At 45.7% G+C, this 16,058-nt stretch overlaps 1 protein-coding gene across 1 annotated transcript in view; it reads right to left on the bottom strand.

Moving 5' to 3' along the window:
- Positions 1–13,261, bottom strand: part of MAP6 (microtubule associated protein 6) — a 93,589-nt gene extending 80,328 nt beyond the window's left edge. The window contains exon 1 of the mRNA XM_085623285.1: positions 11,524–13,261. Within this exon, the coding sequence (XP_085479411.1) occupies positions 11,524–12,827 (1,304 nt within the window). The 5' untranslated portion in view covers positions 12,828–13,261. The remainder of the gene's footprint in view (positions 1–11,523) is intronic.
- Between the last annotated feature and the right edge of the window lie 2,797 nt (positions 13,262–16,058).

The following is a 16,058-nucleotide window of genomic DNA, read 5'->3' as shown; positions in this document are numbered from 1 at the left end:
CCATAAATAGATATTTAAAGAAGAGTGCAGTGTTTATAGGGTACTGCAAAGTACAGTAATGTGTACCCTACTATGCTTATAGATTGGGATAGCAATGTGTTCCAGGATAGAGGGGGAAGTGTCAAAGGAGTTAGAATGGATGGAGGTGAGGTATGTTAACGTGGAGGTCCACCCTGTGACTTCTAAAATACAAATGAAGTGAGTAATTGAAGTTAGCATAGCCTGCATCAAGGGAAGCAGATACTAGATTATTGTTGGACCTGGCCCTCTCTGCATGGTCATCCCCATACATGTTGCCTTCACTCCTCCTATTTTTGCTGAACTAATTTTTGTTGGTCATAGGACTTTGTGCACTATACCACTGCTAACCAATGCTAATGTGATTGTGCTCTCCCCTCTAAACATGGTAACATTAGCTTAAACCAAATTGGCATATTTGATTTGCTTACAGGTCCCTAGTAAAGTGGCACTACGTGTGCCCAAGGCATGTAAAATAAATAGGCCTAGTGGATCTGCAGAACTGATCTACCACCCACTCAAGTAATTCTTTAAACATGCCTCAGGCCTGCCACTGCCAAGCCTGTGTGTGCAGTTTTGCTCTTTCGACCTAGCAAAATAAACCTTGGCCAGGCCAAACCCTCCTACCACTCCTCACTACTAGGGTATGCCCTGGAATGGCCAGAAGGCAGGGAGCCATGTATTTAAAAAGTTGGATATGTACTTTTAGGTTTTACATGTTCTGGTAGCGAAAAACTCTTATATTTATTTTTCACTACTCAAGGCCTATCTCTCCAGTAGAATAACATTGAATTGCCTTACTACATTTTATAAGTGTAATTTCCAAAAGAGAAGAGAGAACCAGTTCATGTTTGGTGTCTCTGGAATCATAATCTAAAATCTTAATTTATGGTGAAGTCAGATTTTAAATTACAATTCTGAAAATGCCACTTGTAGAAAGTTGCTGCGGCAACAAAGGATAATGACATATTCTTGCCTTAGCCATTTGGTGCCTGCAATCTGTGTCTGGTCACATGACTGGGTGTAGTTGGCAGTTAGGCTTTGTGTACTCCTTCTAGAAAGCCATACACAATGGGAGATTATGTGTGACTGGATGGACCATCACTGACAGGATGGGAGGGAGGAGCTGGGCTCAGTCTCACTTGCACAGAATAGGCTGTGTCCTGTACCACACAAAGGGCTGCATACCTCATGTTGTTAGTCAGGAGCCAGGGCCAGGAAGGCAGGGCATCTGTACACTTTGACGCCATGCCTCTAGAAGCTTCTCCCCACTTCAAAGTCCCAACTGTGTATAAAAGAAAGACCTCAGACACCACCAGTTCAGGTCACTTCTGGACCTGTGGTTACTCAGTGGAGGCAGAGAATTCCATGAACTTCAAAGCCAATGTCTAGAAGCTTCTCCCCCCTTCAGAACCAGGGCATCAGGGTCTAAAAGAAAGACATCAGACACCAACTCTTTTGTACACTTCTGGACCTGTGAATACTCTGCCAGAGAGAAGGACTGCTGTGCTGATACAAGGACTACCACTCTGCTGGACTGCTGCTTTCAAGGAACCTCTGCCCTCCTTTGCTGACCTGCTGTCTACTGCTCTCTTGCCTGGGGAAGAAGAACTGGACCTGCAACTTCATCTTGAACCCACGACCCCAAAGGCTAGTCTTCTGGCCTTCTGATCTGAGCCTAAGGGACATAAAATGCTCCCCAACAGCTCCTGGTCTCGTCTTCAGTTATTTCCTGACCCCCAAGGGGTGCCTTTCAGGTCCTGGATCTTTAGTGCGGCTATCAAGCTCTCGAAATCAAGCTTTTGGACACAAATGGGCCAGTTCGAACTGGAACCGTGATACTCGCTCCGAAAATCAGTGCGGGCCGCCGCCAACCCGTCTCTTCGCGAAGCAGCATTGACAGCCACAGGGGACCACCAACACTAATCTCCAGCATGCCCATCAGCGACGCTGGGTCTGCTGTTTACGCCACGCTGACTGCTGGCTGCGATGCTCTCCTTGCCACTCGCAGCCCTCTCCAATGCAAACGGGACTCTTGGCACAAAACTTGAGAAGATAAAACTTCAGCGGGCCTGATCTGGGACTGTATCGACCAGATTGACGCAGTTAGCACTTTATGCTTTTGCACTTTATTCTTTAAGATTTCAACACTCTGGTTCTACTGATTGGATTTTTGCTATTTTGGTCTTATTTTATTTATTAAATTAAGGTATATTGTTTTAACCTGGTGTGAGATTTTTTTGTGTGGTGTTTTCACTGTTTTACTGTTTGAGGTGTTGCACAAATACTTTACACATTCCCTCTAAACTAAGCCTAACTACTCTGTGCCTAGCTACCAGGGGGTTGAACGCAGGTTAATTTGGGGTTTGTTTGTGCCTTACCCTGACTAGGATTGTGGTTGCTGCTTGACCAAGGCTCACACCCCAGTCAACCAGTAACCCAATTTCTACAATTATCTTATGGGCCAATCCATGCTTTAGTGACAGAACTAAAGTGATGCGGGAGGAATGAGAGTCAAAGTGGCCTGTGAAGAATGTAGTCTTACACACTGTTCGTTCTACAGACAGAATAATGCAATTACATTGGAGGGTTGGTGATCTGGTCATCATCAATGGGTTAACCGTCTAACACCCAGGTACCTCTTTCGTCGACGTTTTTCTTGTCTTTGGCCCTGTACAGTGCTTCGCATTCTTTGCCTAGGTTTGCGCTGCAGAAATACCACATATGTACATGCATACAGGGTTTATTCAAGTATTGGTTGAGATGAAGAAGGAGTCCTGGGGGGCCTGTGGAAAGAGTGAAATGAATCCTTGCCTTGATCAGGAGTCAGTGGTCATCCACAAGATTAATGCATTTCTCAAGCCTGCAGCAACTCTTAATCCTGCATTTTATACCACTGAGGTTGCTCCAAATAAAATCCTGGCATCGCTGAACAGAAAACAATATGGTAGTCTATCCTTACACTAACCAATACAGTGACTAACCTTTCTTTTTAGGCAGCAGAACTTGATGAAGGCTTTCAGGAAAACAATGGCAGAAATATTTTTTGTTGTGTGTGGAATTTGCAGGCAAATGGATACATCCACACATTTTTTCAAAGTATGTATCCACCAGATATTCAAATACTGTAAAATGTATTAGCTATAATACGTGCCTATTCATAGGACATTTCCACTCTTTGAGGCTGGATTATCTCTAACATGCATCAAGTGTTTGGACCCAATTCAAATCCATACAGCCCAGGCTATTCATGGCCTGAAACAACCTGATCACATGTCTTCTGTCCTTGAAAGGTCGTCCTTTGCTTCCTTTAAAGCATAGATGAGGTTTGAAGCTACTAGGGCCTATTCACAAAGACATTTTGGAGTTAGGTACTCCTGTGGTACTCTTTTACCTACTCTTGTATACCTCTGTGAATTTGCCCCAAAACATCTTAAATAGGAATAAAATGCGAATATTCATATACAATTAGTAAAAACAGAAAGGACTGTGTCGTCTTTGCCCTTTTATTAATAGGGAGTGCAGCGTTTTGATGCTGCTATACAAAGGCGTTTATGAATATGTAAAAGAATACTTCTGTAGGACTGCATCCCATACTCCTAAAAGCTTTTGTGAATCAGCCCCCTTATATTTAGTGTGTAAATCATTCTGTGTCTGGCTCGTGAATACATATCATCACATCAAATTCATTAGGTCACATTAAGAGAAACAGTCCTCATATTATCAAATGTCAGAGGTTCTGGCTTCAAAGAACAAATTGTTGTCAAAGAACCTTCTCTATACTTGGAAACATTTGTTGAATAATATCCTAGTTTAAGAAAGGAAAGACAGCTCCCTTTGAACTCTGGAAGTGGAAGCTCCTTTTGCTCTTTGAGGTGAAGTGTGTGAAGCAGGACACAACACATAAATAAAAAGCAGAATAGGCTCTCGAGGCCTCAGAGTGTGAGGGCTTGAAATACTGTGGCAATATTTCATCACTCGCGCGGCCACTCGAGACAGAGCTGAGTACCCATCGTTGCGATAGCTGCCTAACTGCAGTTTGTCATGAGACACAATAAAACCTTGAAGGAGGGGACCATGTCGAACATAAGCTTCAGGATTACACCCTCTGCCTCTACAAAAAGCTAACCAGTGACAGGAAAGAAGAGGACGGTGTATGGAGGGGTTTGGAAGGAAAGACGATGGCGTCACTCCTGTGGCATAACGCAACATTATGGAGTCCCCCTGCAGAATGTAATGAGGGGCCCTGAGTCTCCCATATCTCATAGACAGTCATTGGCCTTGAGCCGAATAGAGCCTTCCCGAAGAGTTGGGCGTCTTCTGAAGATTTGGGAGCCCCCTGCACCACAGGGTCTGTAGGAACCTATGTTACAGCCCTGCGTCACTCTAGAGCCTAATTAGCAATCAGAGCTCGTGGGTTATTTAACAGTAAGCATTTAACTTAGGGTCTCATGTACACATCTTTTTGGGAGATTGCAAAATCGGGCCGTTTGTGACTGCCAAAAAAGCATTTTGAAATGAACAAACTCCAAATAGTGAATTTTGGTTACTTGTTACCATATCGCAGTTTGGGTTTGCGATTCGGTATTTGGAAGGAGTGTGATTAGGGTGTCCCTTCCAAATACTAAATCACAGCGGTATATATTAATGTTTTGAAACTGAAATTACTATCACAAAACATATTTTTTTACAGACTACTGAAAGATAGTGATAACCATTCGCAAATGGTAAAGGATCCCGAGTGGACCCCTTCTCATTTGAGAATGTTTAGCAAAACATTGTTTAAGAAGAGGCAGTGGTCTCGTGGACTACTACCTACTCCTAATAAATGAAACTTAAAAGTTTAATTTCTTGTTTTTGAAACACATATTGTTTTCCTTGAAGGAAAACGAGCTGCATTTAAAAGCAATCACAGACATGGTGGTCTGCTGACCCCAGCAGGCCACCATCACTGTTGTGGCCATCATTCCAAATGGGTGGCAAACTGGAACCTACCTCATTAATATCCATGAAATAGGTCGATTTGCGACCCACTAGGAATCGCTAAATTAAAAGTTGTACGGTATCTTACATTCAGAATTTTGATTTACTGTGATTCAGTAAGACTAGCGCAATTTGTAAATCGCAACTCCTAATTTTTGGACATCTGGGCCTTATTTACTTGGGCGGAAGTGCTGTGGGTCTAAAAATTAGTAGTAGTTGCTGAGAATCGAGTGACCGAGAAGTTATGATTACATTTATACACACATTAGTTGGCCGGGGACTAGGATTCGATTGGACTCTGTGTGCTATAACTGCTTCCTAGTCCCTGTGTGTGTGTTTTTTATTGATTGACAGCCGGCACAAAGGCTGCCAAGACAAGCCAAGTATCATCTTGATAAAGGAACCCAGCATATAGGCCCCACCCCCTTATCTAAAATATTAAGCAGAACCGACCTACATGTAAAGATACTGCAGCAAGATCCTGCCTGAGAAAGTCCCTTGGTGTTTTCAAGTGCGGGCTGGGCAAGGGAAAAGCGCCTAGCTCACAATGAAACTGTTTCACAGCACATGTGATAATATCGAGCGCTGTCAAATGAGATTTCAGCCTCAAACATGGCAAACAGACTCGGGTTCGCTCCAGTAGACAGTGAGCAGGTCACGCCTGAGCCGTCAGCGTCAATGAGGGGGCGGGGCCGATTTCATGGGTGAGGGGGCACTCACACACACACAGCTAATGATCCGCCGACGGGATTGTGGGATCACCTTCCACAAGGCCATTTCTAGCCAAACAAATCACCAGCCGCAGTTCAATGACAGCCTGGAAGGTTCACGACTAAATCAGAATGCTGCAGACGCAATGTATGACACATTCCGTGCCCTGGAGAGGCCTGTCAGCTGCACGAGACGCCTGCCAAATCACCAACAAATACAATCAATAAATAAATATTTGCACGAAACTATAGTTGTGCAATCTTTTATCGTTAAAAATAAAGGGATGTAACAAGGAAGTCTGACCCTGAGGTCACCTCTAACCTTTCTTCCACTCTCTGTGCGGCACATTCAGCCTGTCTTATGGGGGGCACATGAAAACTGCATTTGTGTGTTCTTTGTTGCAAGATGCTTGAAAGGAATCAAAAAAATGGCATAACAATACACATTATCGAGCACAAAACTGAAAGAATTAACTGGCATGTCATATGACTTGACAGTTTTGACAACCAGAGCTGAATGTCAGGGAAAAAAATATTAAAAAGAGCCTTCTCACAGAAAATATGTAAATGTATTCACTGGGGGCATACACATATGAACTAAAAGATTTACACATTTGCTGGCATTCAAAGAATCCACCAACGCATGCTACGAAAATAAACATAAATAGTGGACTTTCAGGCGCACTCATGGCCAGATAAGTATACTTAAGTGGATTACACACTTGGCAAGAAAATCACTGGAGTGCATATGGCATGAAGGTATAAAAGCACACTATATTATTTTTTTCCTAACAAAGGGAAACATTTTCTTAGTGATGTAACCTCTTCCTGTGCACCTCAATGAAATATATGGAAACAAACCCATTCCTTTTCCAAACTGGACAGGGACTAACTTTCACGAATGGGAAAGACCCTGCAAAATGCTAGTGAACATTCACGCATTTACTAGTTTGAGGATTTTCACAATATTTCTGCTGGACCACAGCCTGAAAATACCCTGTTCCTCACTCCCTTGGACCTTTTCCAATGACAAACCGCAGTATTTTCAGTAAGGTGTTGGTACAAATCCGAGCTAACATCTACTAAACCTGCTGGTTCTGATTCTGTGAATCAGGATCAGGGAATTTCATGTTTTTTTTATATTTTTAAATATGTTTGCATGTATAGATTGGTATTTATATAGGGAGCACCTTAGTGGGGAGCGACGGAGCACTGCACATTATGGAGGCAGGGTGAAGTAGGTGATTCAAGATCTTGTATCTACATCAAGTGGGGCTCAGTGGTGGCAACATTTTTGTTATGCTGGCCTTATCGCCCGTAACTGTAGTAATTTTGCACTCCTCTTGCTACGTGAAATTACCAAACCCGCGCTATCTTGCCTGCTTGTAAAATGTAGACGCTGTTGGGGGGAAAAATCCTAACAAGGGAACAACAAAAGAGCAAAGTACGAGAACGGCCCTTCGCGTTTCGATGCATAGAGCGCTATTTTCTGGGCACAAAATTCATCCCCCGTGCCCATTTTGGATGCTCAACTCTAAAGATATGCCTCTGGTATAATTTCGTGTCATTTCCCGTAATTTTGCACTAATTTCAAAAACAAAATTACACAAATTGTACACAGCCTTAGTAGGGATTAAAATGTTTTAATTATTACACAATTACATTACATGCCACATATTAAACATTGCATTTCATATATTTATATTTAGGTACCACTTCAGGTGCAAACTATTATGGGGCTGACTCACCAAAGCATTTATGAGTATGTGAAACTTCACTATATGAGCACGACTGGTTATAACATAAATGCCTTTCGGAATTGGCCTCTGTGTGAGTTAGCCCTAAATACTTTTTTGTTTTCTTGGAATTCTCGATGTGGGAATTAAAAAAAATAAATCCCACAAACATTACACAAATGGCTCTACTCAGAAGCAAAATTGATTGAAATATTATACTTGACATGCAAATCAGTTGATAATAAACCGAGATTGATAAATGTGCCCTAATTTCTCCAAAGGAAGGCTAGCAGATCTGCATATGCATAACATCATGCAGCTAGTCCTCATGGGACTCCTGACCCTCCCCTGCAGCTACTAGAAAAGAAATTACCGAACAAAATTACTGCTTCACAAAATAATTCTTGTTTTTATTTCACAAAGTCACAGGCCAGTAAAAAATAAAAAGGAACGTATATTCTAGGAAATTCTATATTACTAAAAAACACAAGTTACAACATTTTATGAAAAAAGGTCAAAACATGAAGTGACCTTTTATGTTACTTCTATGACACCTCAAAGCAGTGGTATGGAGGAAGTCATCTGAAAGCCTTGTTGCACAGTGAAAGAGCCCCTTGCTCTCCTGCAGAATCTAAAAGTGACACTTCTGGCTAGGTGGAGCCCTTGGTCCCAAGACCAAGAAACCACACAAGTGAATGACTCGAGACTGTGTCTGTTTTGGTGTTGAGAATTAGTCTCAGATTGTATTTATTATATTAAAACAATATGATCAAGGTAAAATAATCATTAACCTTTTCTTGAGCAATGCAAAAATATATGTTGCCAGCAAATATACTCTGATAGAACAACATAAACTACAAAGCAAGCTAGCCATGGAATTCCTCTCACATAACATTTCCAGATTCTACCTGGTAGTCTCGTGAATGACCTTCGAACCGACCCCACCTTCATCACACGACTGGGGCACCATGCCAAAGCCAAGGGGCCCTAACAAATTTGTAAACCAAAACATTCCATTCCCAAAACCAGGGAGCAAGACCAGCTCAGATGCTGCCCCGGATACCATGGCAGATGCGTCCCTGCTGGGACTGCCTGCCATCCTCCTGGGAAATGTGTGTAAGCAAATAGGCCATAACATGGCCCCGTGGTGCAAGCCCCCCCCGTTCCCAGGGCATTAATATGGAGGATCCACTAAGTGCTATGAACAGTAGTGTAACCCCCACCACCCCACACCACTTCCTGTTACCTTTAGTGGGCCAAAGCCCAAGATTTGCGTAAAACAACCATTCTTTAAGAATTGTACTAACTTTCTGATGCAGGATGCCAAGGGCTTTACTTGTCTTGATGCCAACCACGAGGCTACCCTGCTCACACAAAACTGATACAATATGACAAAACCATCCTCCATTCGCCAAAGCACTTACATGACCGTACCCCCGCCGCCACTGCAAAGAAGATAACCCTGCACGATTTAGAGTTTGATGCTTGGTGCAAATGAACGCTCACGGACGCTCAGCGAGCCATGGGCGGCTGGAGGTCCAGGCGAACAAAAAAGTCACTTGACCTTCAGCCTGCGCATTTGTACTTTGTGCAGGACATGCCACCAGCCACCCAAGGCCAACCAAAGCTTCCTGCCGCTACATCCGGCAGAACACCATGTTGGTGGGCCTCGACCTCAACCCATCCCTCAATATGCCCCGACATGACCATTGCCATTGGACCTCTACCCGCCGCTTGCAGGCCTGCTACTAAGGCGAAAACCCCAAATTGAGGGTGTCCATAGCGACAATATTCATAGCTGCCAAGAGGCAACCTTTCAAGCATGACAGCTTTAGCCAAATCAAGCTTTTTATCCAACAACCCTTGGATACTATGACTTTTGAGCCTATACTTACAATCTTAAAAGCAAAACTACATTTCCCAGCATGCAACATGCTACTGGCAAATAAAGCCAGGATTGATTACAGTGTTACCCTTGTTCAGGAGCTGTTTGGCAGTTAAGAAATTTCCATTTGGAAAGATAATATCTGTAGTGCATTTTTAAGAAAGGAAGAGACACTTACTGAAATATGTACGGACAAAATAAAGATAAATGAAATATTCTTCCATCTGTAATGAATTTTAACCAAAAGTAACAGAAAGCGGCAGAATGCGCTGACTTGCTTTACTTGGCATCAAGGGGGAGTTCCATAGGGGCGACACGTGCGTTCCCATGTAACTATAAATTGTAGACCGAGATTGGCACCAAAATCCTGTGCCTACTTGAGGAAGGCGTAACATGAAGAAATGTTTTCATTTCTCCTCTTTCTTTCGCCTCTTTGGAAGTGTAATGCATTCTACAGCAAACATACAAGATGAGAAACGTAATAAAGCATAGCTTTTGTACTGGATGGGACCCCTTGCAGTACAAAACCTATGCATACCGCAATATAGACACCCTTGCACTATGGCACATGGTGTCTGCGTTGGCACACGGCAGCCAAAACTGCGCCAGCACAGGGAGAGAGCAAAACAGCACCACTTATTAGCAGATATGTCTCTGTTCTGCTCTCCGATTCATGCAACGCAGCGCAGCAACATTACTTGCTCACCCCCGTGGCTTTTTAGTAAATCTGGTCCTTGGCGAGGAGGGGATATTTGGGCGCTAATAGGCGCTTTCCCCCTTCAGTATGAGACCAGAGCCATCAATGCTCGAGCCGAGATGGTGCACAGTTTTTTGAAGACACGCCCCTGGACATGCAAGGAGCTTTGCCTCTCTAGTGCAGTCTTTTCACGTTATTCGTCCACTGTCCACCTTTTGTTTCTATGTTTTATAGATGCCGCAGCATGGCAGCCAGCAGGAACGTCAATGAAACACGGGGGACCACACAATGTGTCTTGCACAATGCACAACGCTACACATTTCAGAATGCATTTTATATTTAAGAGCAAATCCATGGCTGGATCATGAGACCCCTGCTTACATACTGTGGTTTATTGGGTGTTCATTTATGGTCAACATGCTGCATTTCGACACTTGGATTGTCGTGCACAAGGTGTGCGGTTGCCCTGCTGCTCGGAAGGTTGAAGGGTGCTGAAAAGATCCTTCCCTCTGACTGAAGATGTAAAACTATAAAGAGAGAGAGCAGCCATCTGCAAGCAAGAGCTATCCCAAGGACTATAGAGCTCAGAAGCATCCTTCCTGACACTTAAAAATGAGAGGAGGGACCGATGAACAGAAAGAACATTTCCTTTAAGGAGACACTGTGTTTGTAAAAGATGCATGCAACCCTGGAGAAGTCACATTCCTTTCCCTATGGAGAAGCAGATGAAGCTAGATGTGCAGCAAGCTTAGGGCAATAAGTTCCCATAATGTGTCACGGGTCCTCCTTATTCAGAAAACCCCTTAATTAAAGGGGGGTCCTAAGTGAGATGCAGGCACAGTCAAGAAATGTAGCATGTATTAACGCAGGACTGCGCAGGAAGGCGAATACCAACCACATACTGCAAAACTGTCCAATGAAGATCCATGAAGGCCGGATCATGCCAGATTTTCCCTATAACCACAGAAAAAAAGTTACATTCAATAAAACTAAGTGGAACACTGCTATTTATAGATTATTGGAAAAAACAGCCATGCATCCAGCCCTCCTGGACCTACATTGGACACCCTTGATGTAATGTCCCCTCAAACCAATCCCTGCAAAAACGTTGGGACTGTAACAAATGATAAAGTTGTTGAATTGGCTATTAAATAAGAGGCTTATAAAACACATCAGTTTACTTAAACACTCAAAGTAATAACAATGTTATTGCATTGGAAATTTGACAGGATCATTTATTTTTAATCCAAATGTTCGCTTCTGTGTGGCCTAATTTATTAGGAAGTTAGATGCCCCACTCAAATGACCCCGCTGTTGCCTGTGAGTCTCAACTGTTCAAGGTCCAGATCAAAATTTAAACATACTGGTAAATGTATTTTCTAAGCAATTTATGGAAGAGTGGATCCAAAGTGAATGATAATATGAAACGGAATAGTTTTTGCAACCAAGTGTAAAGCAAAATACATGGAAAAGAAAATTAAAAACGCATTTTACCTGTAAGATGTACCAGGTCCACATTCCTCTTTGATCTGCCTGTTGAGGGCATCAACGACAGCTCGGCCCCTTCTCTCAAGGGAGCCAGTTGTTCTCTCCACCACGGTTGGGTTCTTCTCTGTTGACTCTCCTCCAGGTGTGGCAGTGCCACCCTTGCCCCTTGTTGGTATTAAAGGCTCCTTATCACTTGGCACTGTCCTCTCGCCTGCTGCTGCCTTGTCCAGGCCCTTGCTTTCAATGGGCCCACCTTTGCCTTTGGTTGGGATCTGTGGTTCCTTCTCATCCACAGTGGCCCGCTCGCCAGCTGGAGCCCTTTCTAAACTCCCGAGTTCTGGTAGATGACTCTTCCCCTTCGAGGACATCTGAGGATCCTTGTCCCCAGCGGGGCCTCTATCTCCGGCCGCAGCCCTTTCCTGCCCTTTGCTCTCGTCTGGTCCTCCTTTACCCTTGGTGGCTATCTGGGGTTCCCGGCCATCTAAAGCCACTGCTCTCTCTTGCTCTTTGGAGTCAGCTGGTCCACCCTTCCCCTTGTGAGCCATATGAAGCTCCTTGTCGCCCACTGTGATCCTTTCCCCAGCTGCCACCTTTTCTTGACCTTTGGTCTCAGCTGGGCCACCTTTGGCCTTTGTGGACATCTGAGGATCTCTGTCTTCTGCCTTAGCCCGCTCCCCCTTCTCACCTGCCGCCGGCCTCTCAAGCCCTTTGCCCTCCTCAACGGCCTTCCTCTCCAGAGCCACGCCTTTCTTCTTGGTCTCGGGGGTGCCACGTTCCCCCGCAGTAGACGGCGTTGGAGATGGTTTGGGTATCCATGGGTGATCTCCGCGGCGGGGGATGGGCCAGGCTTTAAAATCCTTCTGGTACTGGGTCTCACTCTTAAAGGGTGTTTCTGAGGGCAGGTACTCGCTCTTGGGTTTGCAGCTGGGCTCTGGTCTCACCCTCCAGGCTTTGTAGTCCTGGCGCATCACCGAGCCAGGGGTGGCAGGGGCATGGCCGGTGCCAGCCCCTCCTCCTGCTCTTACTGCCGCCTGGCTGCTGCAGAACTCAGTGGGGAGCCCTGCAGCGGCAACGTCGGCGTCGCCTCCTCCTACCACTGCAAAGGATGGCTGCGTCTCTATGGCGCTCGAGGAGAAGGCTGCAGCACGTGGCCCCTGCTGGACAGGCAGCTGGTGGTGGTGGGCCGGCGGCTGCGCATCGGTGGCCTCGGAGTACCTGGTGAAGACCAGGGGCACCGCAATGTCTGCCTTGTCCAGCTGGTTCCAGAAGCGGGCAATGCAGCAGGCCCTGGTGATACAGGGCCATGCCATGCTCTCCAGGGTGAGGGTGGAGTTTCAGGCAGCCACACTATTAAACTGATCGGGGAGCAGGCTACAACATACAGAAATCACAGAAATCACAATCAACCCCCGAGCTTCCTTCTGCACAAGACAACACAAATGGAAAACGAAATCTAGATGAGGGAGTAGGTTGCGCTCCTGCTGTCCTTGAAAATGCTCCAGTTCAATAAAGCCGGAGGGCGAGCAGACGCTTCCGTTTTCCCCGCTGGCAGAAAGGGAATATTTGTTTAAGCCATGGTGGGGCTTCAGAGGCTGCCGCTCCTTTCTCCTCGCTGAACGGGATCAGGCGCTGTGAGACTGGCTGAACCAGCTGAGCGGATGAGATCCGAGCATCACCGTCGCCGTCGCTGCAGGAAGGGACCCCACCCACTCTGCTGCTACAGCAGCAGCATCAGCATCCCAGGAGCGGGGAGGGGAGGGGGAGGATGCTGAGGAGCGGTACCCAGCACCTGCCTGCGTCACCGCGCCCCGACGTGCCAGAGAGGCGGGGCAGGGGAAGGGGCGGTAGTGGAATGGAAACAGTGTCCTTCTTCTGTCTCTATGATCGACGAGGGTGTGTGCCGTAGAGTGATGTCCTTACACCTGGCTGCGTCGACCGGCGCGCGGGTGCAAGATATCAGTGCTTTGGGCACTCCTCTCTGATGACATGGGAGTAAAGATGTATTCGCTCATGCATAGCCTACTAGAGGTAGAAGAAGGGCTTCGTGCCTCCTTCTATACCCGCAAACATAAGGGTGGCGATGCCTACATGCCACCCTAACCCCTCCCTTACCTAAGGTTGGAAAAAGGCATCAAGAGGGATTGCAACTGTAATCATAATCACTGAAATGGGTCGTATCAGTCACTGATTACCTGATAGGGGGAAACAACTATCAGATCAAACGCTCCGAGTGGGCGTGCGCCGGAGCGGAATGTGGTGTGATGTCTCATTGATTGCCTGTCCACGTAACCCCACGCCCTGTAGCCAATGGCAGATGGCAGCTTTGAGTGCGCCTGGCTCAGTTGGACGCCTTAGACGCCTTTCATCCAGGATGTGTCTAACAGACCAACGGGGGTGAGGGTGACTGTTCCATCTTCAAAGCATAGGCTGTGGATGTCTCGTGTGACATCTTTCAGTACCACACGCGATGGACAGCTCACCCATTGGACCAAACCTACCGGGAGGCAGAGGGAGGTAAGAGCGAGGGAAAAGCGACTGGCTGCTTCTCCGTGGAGAAGGGCGAGCCAACGAACTGATAGGGAGAGTCGAGCGAGAGTCGGCCGTGGCTCTAAGAAGCTGTGCAAGAGCTGAAAATTAAAAATGTAAATCATACAACAAAGATCACGTTAAAATATGATAAGGTGTATTCAATATAAAAAAGTGTATTTCTTCACGCAGAAGTGTTTCAACCTTAAAATGTAGATTATATCAGTGCATTGATAAGCATTTATTAAGACAGAGAGTTTATTGACGTGAACTGAGAAACATTCCTGCCCCTGGCAACGGTATTAGTGAAGTAAGAAACAAGCCAGGGATCATGTGTAACCTATACGTGGGCTAGATTCCTATTATCCATGGAGCAAAATTATATTTGGGATAAGGTATCCTCATCTGTATATTACAATGACATTGCAAGGCACTGAGGTCTGTGGCCAAGGTGACTTGCAATACCCTTGCAGTGTATGTCAGTGAGCACTTTTATCCTCCTAATACATGGCTATGCCATCACCCTTCCCACAAAACACTTACATCCTTTTTGTGTTGCTCATTTATGTCAAAGAGACAGCATGTTTGAAAAGATGAAGAATACGATTTGAATTTCTAGTGCAGAATGAAACACACTAAAAAGCAGGTAGATGTTTGTTGCAAAAAGACATTAGAATCACTGTAATACAAGTCAGAGTTAAACAAATTCTGCAGCTCACAATGTGTAGAAACATTCACAGAGATTATATCTTTCTCATCATTACCTGAAGTGTGGACTAATAAATATATTGCTATACATATCTCATATCTGGTTATCACTGTTCATCTAGAAAAAGAGGCAGAAGAAAGAAAAGCCACATTCTGTGTTTGTTTTTTAAACTGCAGTTTTCATTCTGCTTGTTGACCTGCCTTTCACTCTGCTGCTGGCTCTGACGGCAGGCATTGTGATGTTAGAATGGCACTTTAGTAAGTTATAACAGTACAAAAGGCTATGTTATTTCTTTATTTCCCGTGACTAGTTGTGTCACAATTTGCCTGTAATAAGGAAAGTAGAGATGGGATTTTATACCGTGTTTGCAGGCTCACATGTAATGTAGTCTACTAAATATAACACAAGAGAGATTTTTGAACAGCACAGCGTAACCCGGGCCGGGGAGGCAAAGCCGCACCCGATGGGGGTCCGGGTCGAAAGCCTGCCCCGCCTCCCCCTCATTAACATTACAGCCTAGGCGGGGGGAGCCAAGATTGGTCCCCCAGGTACAGGCACGGCCCCCCCCAATAAGGGGGCGAGTAGGCCAGGGTGAGGGGGGGTTAAAAGGGGCCAGCAGGGCTCAGGTAGAACACATCTGCTCCCCTCGCAGCAGAGAGAAGCAAGGAATACCACCCACCCACACACAACTAACAGAAGCGGGCGTCGCAGCCACAAGGGTTGAGGGGAAGCGGAATGAACACAAGGAAGGTAGTAAAAAGAGAGAACGTACTAAAAGATAGATGGATGGCTCTCACAGGGTCCTTGGGATGCCTAACGGCAGGGGCACTGAGGGAGCCAAGGGCCGGCGGAGCGCCATTGAAAGAGTAGATGTGAAGCTCCCGCAGGACCCTTGGGATGCCTCACGGCAGGGGTACCGAGGGGGAAAGATGCAGGGACTCAGCCTCAGGAAAGATAGAGTAGATGCTCAAGTAAGGTCCTTGGGATGCCGCTCGGCAGGGACCCCTGGGAGCAGGGAGGGTCCACAAAAGGGTACAGGGCGAGCGGGACGGCACTTGCAGCCCGGGCAGATCCAGACGGACACCTTCCAAGTCGGTAGCAAGTTGAAGCCTAGACCCGTAAATCGGAGCCCCAGACAGAGGGTCCCTCCCCTCCCAGGAAATTGAGGAGGCTGGGGTCCATACTGCGCGCAAAACAAGGGCAAAGACCAGTGAATGTAAACATGTAGATTGGGCACTAAACAATCAGAGGTTATGAGCATGAATGTGGCAAATGTATAAATACATGATGTTAAATAAACTGCGAC

Source organism: Triturus cristatus, chromosome 8, assembly GCF_964204655.1.
Source record: "Triturus cristatus chromosome 8, aTriCri1.1, whole genome shotgun sequence".
Taxonomy (NCBI): Eukaryota; Metazoa; Chordata; class Amphibia; order Caudata; family Salamandridae; genus Triturus; species Triturus cristatus.
The sequence above is the reverse complement of the archived record's forward strand: the minus strand, read 5'-3'. Positions and strand labels throughout refer to the sequence as shown.